We start from the raw sequence: 10453 nt of genomic DNA, 5'->3' as shown, positions 1-10453 counted from the left end.
GATCATTAGTAAAGTTGTCCAAGCCAATGACTTTTTAACACCTTAAAGAAGTTCTATTTTAATAAAAGCTATTTAAGAAAATATTAGTGTTGTATTAGTCATATATATATATATATATATATATATATATATATATATATATATATATATATATATATATATATATATAACTGATTTACAACTTAGGATTGTCGACTAATCAATCGATAATTAACTAACTTAATACAATCTAGCGATTTTACAACCTTTATTTTTACAAAATGGGTTAAAAGAAGCGATTTTCACAATGACTGTATTTTTGGTAGAGGAATTCCTAAAAGAGTTCGTTGTTTGACCAGATTGTTACTCAATCGCTGCTTTTTTGAGCTAATTTAGGTGTTGTAGTATGAACTTGAATTTGGTTGTCTGGTTCATGATCCAACTCACTATCTTTTGCATACAAACCTAGCTTCTTGTTAGTTTTTTAATATCTTTGCCGTTTGAAAAAAAAAGAAAAAGAAATAACATAGATAATGGAAACCATTTTATGATTCATAAAGAACTACTTTAGAACTTTATTACAAAGGATATCAATATATTATATTGAGTTTGGTCAATTCCATGATTAGCCATATAACTAACCATGGAACAACAAATTCTGTCAAAATCAAACTTCTTGTGTACACGTACAAATGACTAAGCGACTAGGGGAGAATGAGATATGGTATGAACAAAATCATAGATGGGTTTTCATGTGTTTGAAGAAATATATAAAATATGTACACATTTTGCTTCTAGAAATACAAATTTCCATTGCATATTGTGGTGTCAAATTCATAGCCCTTAATAATCTTGATCAAAAGTCATGTATGCACTACCTTCCTAGCAATGAACGTTGAAAATGTCACAAATACTATTTTCCCTTTTGGTGCACAAGTAAACAAAAACCGCAGCAATGTTGTCTCATTTGTGCGCCTCACTCTCTCAGACCTCCTCTTCATCCATCTCCATCTCTTTCACCTCCTCCACCGCCTTCCGCCACCGCCTCCGCCCCCTCTTCTTTTACTCCCCCTCAAAAGTCTTGAAATTACATAAAAAGGTGCCGTATTTCTCCACGAACGCTTCCATGGAGTCGCCTGTGGGTTTGTCGGTTGATTCGGTCGCCGATGGATTGAAGAAACAGAGTTTGAGCGAAGATAAACGAGTGAAGTTGAACCTCGAGGATTTGAATTGGGACCACTCGTTTGTTCGTGAGCTCCCCGGCGATCCTCGTACGGACATCATGCCCCGAGAGGTGAATCCATTCGTCCATTGATCGTTTCCATTTCATTTACTGTCGTCCCTTTTCCCCCAAATGGATGATTTTCTATGCTTAAATTCGTAGGTTTTTCATTTATCGCATAACGATTCGATTGACATTTAGGTTTTCTAGCTCTCTAAGAGTAAACAGTGAATATTATTAACCTCACTTCCATGGAAATGAGATCGTAAAATCCAAGAACCCTAACAAAGCAACTATCGAAATCTCTTAAATTTCCAGGTCCTTCATGCGTGTTATTCAAAAGTATCCCCATCTGTTCAAGTCGAAAACCCCCAACTAGTCGCATGGTCAGAATCAGTGGCGGAAATTCTCGATTTAGATCCTAAAGAGTGAGTTCCTCGAATCCTCTCCCTACACATCAAATCTCATTTTCCATTCTCCCAATCTTGAACTTCTCTTCATCTTCCAGGTTTGAAAGACCCGACTTCCCACTTCTGTTCTCCGGGGCATCTCCATTAGCAGGAGGGTAAGTCTGTCTTCACTCTTCACCTTCCCCTCGACCTTTCACCTGAAATTTCATCATCCCTATTCCATAATCTTTTCAGATTATCTTACGCTCAATGTTACGGAGGGCATCAATTTGGAATGTGGGCTGGACAATTGGGCGATGGTAGAGCCATAACACTAGGAGAGCTTGTGAATTCAAAGAATGAAAGATGGGAGCTTCAATTGAAAGGTGCAGGAAAGACTCCATATAGCAGGTTTGCAGATGGTTTAGCTGTTCTTCGTAGCAGCATTAGAGAATTTCTTTGCAGTGAAGCAATTCATAGTCTTGGAATCCCAACTACTCGTGCACTTAGCCTTGTAACAACTGGAAAATATGTCACCCGTGATATGTTCTATGAGTAAGTTTCTATTATCAAACTAGAATTCTTTTTCATTCAAATGGATATTGAGATTTGAGAGCTTATTTTCTATAATATATTTACAGTGGAAATCCAAAAGATGAACCTGGTGCAGTTGTATGCAGAGTTTCACCATCTTTTTTACGTTTTGGTTCATTTCAACTACACGCATCACGAGGAAAAGAAGACCTTAAAATTGTTCAAGCTTTAGCTGATTACACAATCAGACACCATTTTCCTCATATAGAAAATATGAACAAAAGTGATAGTTTATCGTTTTCAACAGGCCAAGAAAACGACTCTGTAGTGGATCTAACTTCAAACAAATACGCAGGTAATGTAAAAAACTAGGGAAAACTCCATAAAAGTCCTTATATTTTGACCTCATAATCGATTTAGTCCTTATATGTTTTTTTTTTCATTCAATTAAGTCCCAAAAACCGGTGTAGCTGCATTTATTTTGACCCTTTTACCCGGTTGGCATCCCATTTTCAAAATTTACACCCCGATTTTAAATTTTATTACAAATTTGGTCTAAAATTTACACTTTTGACACAGATCTTAAATTTTATTACGAATTTGGTCCAAAATTTACACTTTTGACCCAGATTTATTTTGACTGTTTTACCCGGTCAACAGATCATCCAACTTTCAAAATTTATACTTTTGAACAAGATTTTAAATTTTATAACAAATTTGGTCCAAAATTTACACTTTTGGCCCAGATTTCAAATTTTGTTACAAATTCATCATGAATTTAGTTTTTTTACATTTTTTTTTTCAAAATTTTGCTGTATAAAATCATATTCGTAACAAAATCCTGAAATAAAAGTGTAAAAAAAAAAACTAAATTTATGATGAATTCGTAACAAAATTTTGAAATCTGGGCCAAATGTGTAAACTTTACACCAAATTTGAAATAAAATTTAAAATCTGGGTCAAAAGTATAAATTTTGAAAGTGGGACGACCTGTTGACCAGGTAAAAGGGTCAAAATAAATACAATTACCGGTTTTTGAGACTTAATTGAATAAAAAAAAAACATATAAAGATTAAATCGATTATGTGGCCAAAACATAAAGATTTTTATGTTGTTTTCCCAAAAAACTATATAAAATTTTAAACTGAACGATTGTTTTATACTGTTATAGATTTTGACATATTTATAAAAATTTACAGCATGGGCAGTGGAAGTAGCTGAAAGAACTGCTTCCATGATTGCAAAATGGCAGGGTGTTGGATTCACTCATGGTGTGATGAATACAGATAACATGAGTGTATTAGGGCTCACAATTGATTATGGGCCTTTTGGATTTTTAGATGCTTTTGATCCAAGTTTTACACCAAACACTACAGATCTTCCAGGAAGACGTTATTGTTTTGCAAATCAACCCGATGTTGGATTATGGAACATTGCTCAGTTTGCTTCAACTCTTTCATCTGCTCACTTAATTAGCGAAAAAGAATCCGATTACGCCCTCGAAAGGTAGTTTTACCCTTTTACCCTTTTACCCTTTTGTTCCTTCCCCAAAACATTCATTTTTTTTTTTTTGTGTGCAGATATGGAACGAAATTTATGGATGACTACCAATCAGTAATGACAAAGAAACTCGGGTTACCAAAATATAATAAACAACTGATAAGCAAACTGCTTAACAATTTGGCAGTTGACAAAGTTGACTACACGAATTTCTTTAGATTACTTTCCAACATAAAAGCTGATTCCAGTACTCCAGAGGAGGAATTGCTGATTCCACTCAAAGCTGCTTTGTTGGATATTGGAAAAGAGCGGAAAGAGGCTTGGATTAGTTGGGTCAAAATTTACATAGAGGAGGTAAAATCTGTCTCTTGAATTTCCTATCCAACAACAAATGTCATTAAATAAGTTAAATAATAAGTAACAACGTGCTTTTGATTTTTTTTTTGTTTATAATAATAATAGCAATTTATTTTATTACCTACTTTTTTGCCCACAATAGCAACCTACTTATATTTGTTTATTCATAATAGCAATGTATTTTATTTTTCATATCAGGAAATGATCTAATTACAGTTTTGGTCCCTATAGTTTTTAATTTTATTTGTTACAGTTTTGGTCCATGTAGTTTATAATTTACATTAATTAGTTTTGGTCTCTGTAGTTTTTAATTTAGGATAACTACAGATTTGGTCCTTGTACTATTTAATTTGAATAATCAGAGTGTTGGTTACTTGGTTCCTATAGCTTTTAATTTGCATTAAATACAGTTTTGGTCCATGTAGGTTTTAATCTAGGATAATTACAATTTTGGTCCCTGTATTTTTAATTTCCATAATTACAATTTTAGTTCCTGTAGACTGTAGTTTTTAATTCCATATATTACATTTTTGGTCCCTATAGTTTTTAATTCCAATAATTATATTTTTGGTCCGTGTAGTTTTTAATATCAATAGCTACATTTTTGGTACCTGTAGTTTATAATTTTCATCTAAGTACAGTTTTAGTCCCTGTAGTTTTGAAGTTCGGGTGTTTTTAGTTTTGGCCCCTATAGTTTACAATTTTCACCACCACTTGTTGCTTATTATTGCTAAGGAAATCTAAGTATATTGCTATTATGAGTAAAATAAAGTACATTGCCTATATTGATAGAAAGAGTAAGGTACGTTGCAATTTCCTGAAATTTCCCTTTTAATACAAAAGTACAAAACCAAACCATTTGCAAAGTACATTAAGCTAAAAGTCAAACAAAATGATGTAAGTGAGACATAATATAAAACAGAAAAATAGATTGGTAATTTGTTTGATTACTTTAATGATGATATGAATATGAACAGCTATTGGCTAGTGGAGTTGGAGATGAGGAAAGAAAAGCTTTAATGAACTCAGTGAACCCAAAGTATATATTGAGGAACTATCTTTGTCAAAGTGCAATAGACATGGCTGAACAAGGGGACTTTGATGAGGTGAGGCGATTGCTTAAAGTAATGGAAAGGCCGTATGATGAGCAACCTGGAATGGAAAAATACGCGCGATTGCCTCCTGCATGGGCTTATCGTCCAGGTGTCCGCATGCTCTCCTGCTCTTCGTGAGATTTTTTTTTTTTTTATAAAAATGAAAAAGTGTTCATGAGTGAGAGCAATGTGGTTGTAGATATATAACATTTGCACATTTACAAATGGGGATATGTTGTATGTATGTTTATGTTTGTTGTGGAGATGTAGTTGGTTTTTATACTTGTTAGTTTTTGACTTTGTTTTTTGGATTTTGATATTATTTTAGATCGGTGTTAGAATGTAACGTTTGCTCTTAAGAGAGAAAAAAAAGTATGTATGTAAGCATTAGACCCTTGTGATAACGTTTGTTTTTTGAATCTGTAAACCTCATAAATATGGACTTGAAACAAGAAGCCGCAAAGTAGCAGGAAAAGTGCTAGTTTTTATCCTATATATTTTAACTAGAGTTATTTAATTATTTTTTCTTATTTGAGGATTATACACATGTCAAACAATGAGTTGATTTTATAATAGATATTATATTTTGTGTTTTTTCGAATTAAATCTTACCGGTTTTTTTCTCTGATTTTTTTTTTTTTTCTCAAAGTAAACCATCAACTTTGTTTATTTTATTTTATTTTGTTTAGGGTTTTCCGAAAAATGCTTCATATTTTACAACTTTTTTTTTTTGGAAAAAATGACTAAAAGATCAAGATTTAACAGATTAAAGTACTATAAACATTGGGCCCTCAGCCTTCTCCATTTTCGTCTTATTTATTGTTATTATTAATTCATTATGGTCCTTCGCCAGGAAAAAAAATATTATCAATAGACGTCGCCGTTGCCGGGGATCGAACCCGGGTCATCCGCGTGACAGGCGGAAATACTTACCACTATACTACAACGACTTCGATATTTGTTTTTTATTTGCTCCAATAAAGAAAGAACATATCTGAAATTCTACACAAGAAATAGCTTTACATTGGAGCAAAGTCAATCACAGACGTCTCCATCTGTCGATCGTTTCCTCCGTGAGACCTCCCCAGTCGCCGCCTTCTCCCCTGTGAAGCAACCGGCCGGAGACTGTCGCACCCCTACAGCAACACTGGAGACCGTCGACCCCACTCCTAGGTTCGTTTTTGTTCAATTTTTCCTGCTATCTTCGTTTTTTCCCTGCTTCCCTAGCTTTATTCTTCCTTCTTTTCCCTGGTTTATGTTAGAATACTTTGTTGGTTCACTGAGTTTATCAATTGATGCGTAATGTTGTAAAACAGAAACATTCACTGTGTTGTTTTTTTCCTGCTATCTTCGTTTTTTTCCTTGCTTTATTCTTCAATTCTATTATCAATTGATGCGTAAGAGCTGCGAAAGTTGTTTATCTTCCAAAGATCTACACTTTTTCAAATCTTCTTCGTTTCGTTTAGATTGAAAACTGGTGCTCATAACCTGTTTGTTATAATGCCAAAGTGAGTTTCGCTTCTGTGATTCTGTGATTCTTCTGTACCCAAATCAAAGTTAGGAAACTAAAATCCGAAAAATTTAAACAAGACATGAGTAGATATCCTTCTACGAATTCAAGCTTTAAATGTGCTATGAGATAATTCAATCTGATATTCTTTTTATCAGGGAATGAGAATTCCTCGGAATCTTGAGGTATGGAAACTGGGGACACTCAATTACTTAGAAGCCCTTAAATTGCAAGAAAAGCTAGCTTCCGATAGGAAAATCAGTAAGATTTCTGATACCCTTTTATCCTTACAACATCCACCTACATACACACTAGGCAAACGTAGAACAGATTACAACTTACTTATTCCCGAATCTGAACTTAAATCCATGGGCGCTGAACTTCACTACACTCAAAGGGGAGGCGACATTACATTTCATGGCCCTCATCAAGCCATTCTATACCCTATTATTTCCTTAAGAGAAATCGGTTTAGGAGCTAGGAAATATGTTGAAAATCTTGAGTCAACCATGATTGACCTAGCTTCTATTTATGGGGTCAAAGCTCATGGTCAAAGGAAATGTGAGACTGGGGTTTGGGTTGGTGAAAGAAAGATTGGTGCAATTGGAGTTAGGATTTCATCTGGGATTACATCACATGGATTGGCTTTTAATATTGATCCTGATTTGAGTTATTTTAAACATATTGTGCCTTGTGGAATTGCTGATAAAGATGTTACATCTTTGGCAAAAGAGACTGATATTGTGCTTCCTGATGAAGAAGTGGTTCAAGAACAGTTGGTTTCTTGTTTTGTGAAGTTATTTGGTTATGAAAATGTTGTTTGGAAGAAGAAAGAATTATCAAGATTGATGGATGATTAGTGGAGGTTTAGTTGTTTGATTCATGGAACACAATGTATGTTTGTACTTTTTGATTCTTTTCTATAATACAAATCGATTTTCACTCCTGTAATTGGGAAGATTTTTCAAAGTATAATGTCTCAAAAAGAAGAAAATAAAGATTGAGGAAATTAAGTCCTTCTCAAAAGGTATAAAAAAGTAAAATTGTTGGCTTCTAATATTCTGGACTGAAATTTTTTTTTGACAACAAAGTACATTTCGGACTAATATTCTGGATTCCGGACTAAAATTGGATTTCAAAAAAAAAAAAAAACTCTGGAATTTCAAGAATAAGTCCGAAATCAGAAAAACGATTCTGGAATTTCGAAAAAAATTGTTTTTGACTTAAATATACAAAAAGTTAAACAATGCGATATTGGTACTTAAAATCAGATATTTTATTGAAAAAAATGACATTAAACATTTCGAAATACAATGGAATGAGTGATTTCTTCCATTATGTTAATTTTCATTTTTTTTTTCGTCATGAATTGGAATTATTTTTAATTTTAATGAAACAAATTTTTTTTTCTTGACGATTTCTAGTCAAACTTATCACAATTGATTCATCTATGTATATGATTATGGTCCAAAGCTTCCTAATAATAGTCATTTTAGACCAAAGGACTTTTGGCCTAGCGGTAAGGAGCGACTCTTTCAAATGCGAGGTCATGTGTTCAAATCTCACTAGGAGACATAGATGATTTTTTTTTTTAAATGACAAACTAACTAATCTACTCTAAAATCTAAATAACCACCTATGTCTCCATCGAGACTTGAACCCCTAACCTCTCATAACCTCTCATATGAGATAATCACTCCATACTACTAGGCCATTGGCCCTTTGGTATGATAGTTTAGAATTAGATTAGGAGTATGATAGTTTGTCATTAAAAAAACCATTTTGGATAAGCTTATACGGTTTTTTTTTTTTTTTTTTTTTTTTAAATGAAAAAACTCTCTCATGCATTGTAGACAATGTTTTAAAAACTGGTTCGAGTCGGTCGTTTGAACCGGTTGGACCGGAAACCGGAGATGAGATCGGTTCAACAAAGAGTCAAAGATTGGTTTTATGCCAATTTGTAGACTGAATCGAACCGGATGATTTCTTTAAAAACCGTTTGAACCGGTTTATTGGACTCGGATGGTTGAATTTCACTTAGCGGTTTATTTTCAAAGCAAATTGAACAACTCGATCAATAAAGTTAACCGGAGTGTAAGACTACTAGATTTAGGGAAATTCTTGGTTATATATATATATATATATATATATATATATATATATATATATATATATATATATATATATATATATATATATATATATATATATATATATATATATATATATATATATATATATATAGAAAATACGTAAAAATTATGGAAGCCGGGTTGAACAGTCGGTCGAATCGGAAACCAACCATCAGACAAGTTCAACCAAAAAACATATTTTTAAAACATTGACTATCGATGCTCTTTAGCATATTTTCCGGGACAACATTCTAAGTTGCATATGCATATACATTTTAACATGATCCAAGGAAGAAAAGAGGTGAAGCGAAAGATTGAATGAGTTCATCATCAATTAGAAAGAGGATGAAAAGGGGTCTCACTTTACAGAGGAAGTACATCCACATGAAAAGAAAATAGGAGCTTGTGGGGAAAGAGCCATGCCCATGCCAATGCTCTCTTTTTACGTGAAAAGGTTGTAAAGTGAATGATCTAAAACGCGTATTTAGTTCACAAAAAGTATAAACTTTTACAATCTTTGATTCTATGAGACTACACTTTACACTTGTTTCTTTCTTTTCCAATGCTTTATTTTCATATTATATTAGTAATAGGTAACATTACACATGCATGCTTTGTCAGACTCTAGCACAAGCTGCATCTAATAATAAATGGTCTTCCTCTTCCATCTTTCTTAAGAACGAATCAACTCATTTTCTTCAACACTATCAAGAATCATCATTCATCAACCATGGCGCCTTACAAAGTATTCGTACTTTTGTTTTCTTTGATTTTGTTATCATCATCGCTGTTATGCCATGGTCAACATGACATTACTTCAGTCAAAGATCGAGCTCAATCAAGAAAGCTACTACTGACATCTTCTCTCACCACACTTTCTGCAAATCCACCTAATAAGCTTAGTGCAGCCATGGAAGACTCTGAAACATTAGCAGAAGCTAGTTTGAGGAAGAGTCCACCAAGTGGTTCAAACCCGACTCAGAACTAATGATTATAGCTGAAGAAGAGAAACCAAAATTGCTTTTCTTCTTTTCTAACAATTTTGTTTAAATATAAAGAAGGAGATTTCGATGTATAAAGTCTTGAATTTGAGCTAAAAGTATTATTCTTTTCATTAGTTCATGGGATTTCTTTGGTTTTGTAATATTCTTAAGGCATTCACTTTATTTTTACTAGCAGATCCAGAAATATGAATTAGGGCATAACTTGTACGAAATAGTTTTTGGGTATGGTGTATAATAACAAAAAGATCATTTTTTTTTTCTCATAAAAAAATTACAATTTTTTGTTTTCATGTGTTATGCATATGCAATGCATGTACACCCAAGCTCGGGGCAATTCAGACTTTTTGTATGTAGTAAAATTGAACTAGACACATGGTTCAAAAATGATAATTTTGGTTGCATAAAATTTTATCTTTGCTAAATGAGTAAAAATCTAATTAAGGTGTTGTGTTTGATATGATAGTATAAAGAAAAGAATAACATTGTTCTAATGAAAAAAATGTTTGTTTTGTCATAATATTTGATTATTTAAAAAATATGATTTCTTTCTTTTGTTAATTTTCATTCTTTGCTCAATTTTTTTTATTCCGTATTGAAATGATATATTTTTTTTAATATAACTTATTTTCATTTGTGTGTTTTTTTCTCCAATTTACATGATTTTAATTAAAAAACAAATTCTCGTTTTGAAAAATAATAAAAGATTGTATTTTCATTATAATCTCATTTGAA

General features: G+C 32.7%; 2 protein-coding genes and 1 non-coding gene across 3 annotated transcripts; 2 read left to right on the top strand and 1 right to left on the bottom strand.

The window, feature by feature from the left end:
• Nucleotides 1-878: 878 nt before the first annotated feature.
• On the top strand, nucleotides 879-5421 carry LOC145000335 (uncharacterized). The gene is made up of 8 exons (XM_078959535.1): nucleotides 879-1273; nucleotides 1520-1629; nucleotides 1710-1766; nucleotides 1846-2145; nucleotides 2232-2479; nucleotides 3324-3630; nucleotides 3705-3978; nucleotides 4959-5421. Exons 1-8 carry the CDS (start codon nucleotides 935-937, stop codon nucleotides 5211-5213), a joined length of 1890 nt encoding a protein of 629 aa, XP_078815661.1. The 5' UTR covers nucleotides 879-934; the 3' UTR covers nucleotides 5214-5421.
• Nucleotides 5422-5953: 532 nt separating this feature from the next.
• Nucleotides 5954-6025, bottom strand: TRNAD-GUC (transfer RNA aspartic acid (anticodon GUC)). Its single transcript has one exon. It is a non-coding gene; the product is annotated as a tRNA-Asp (tRNA).
• A 23-nt stretch (nucleotides 6026-6048) lies between these two features.
• On the top strand, nucleotides 6049-7536 carry LIP2 (lipoyltransferase 2). Its single transcript, XM_078962345.1, has 2 exons — nucleotides 6049-6248; nucleotides 6744-7536. Exon 2 carries the CDS (start codon nucleotides 6747-6749, stop codon nucleotides 7443-7445), a length of 699 nt encoding a protein of 232 aa, XP_078818471.1. The 5' UTR covers nucleotides 6049-6248; nucleotides 6744-6746; the 3' UTR covers nucleotides 7446-7536.
• The last annotated feature ends 2917 nt before the right edge of the window (nucleotides 7537-10453 follow it).

This window comes from Lactuca saligna, chromosome 6 (genome assembly GCF_052625555.1).
Source record: "Lactuca saligna cultivar CGN05327 chromosome 6, ASM5262555v1, whole genome shotgun sequence".
Lineage (NCBI taxonomy): Eukaryota > Viridiplantae > Streptophyta > Magnoliopsida > Asterales > Asteraceae > Lactuca > Lactuca saligna.
Note: the sequence above shows the minus strand (reverse complement) of the source record. Positions and strands in the feature narration are given on the sequence as shown.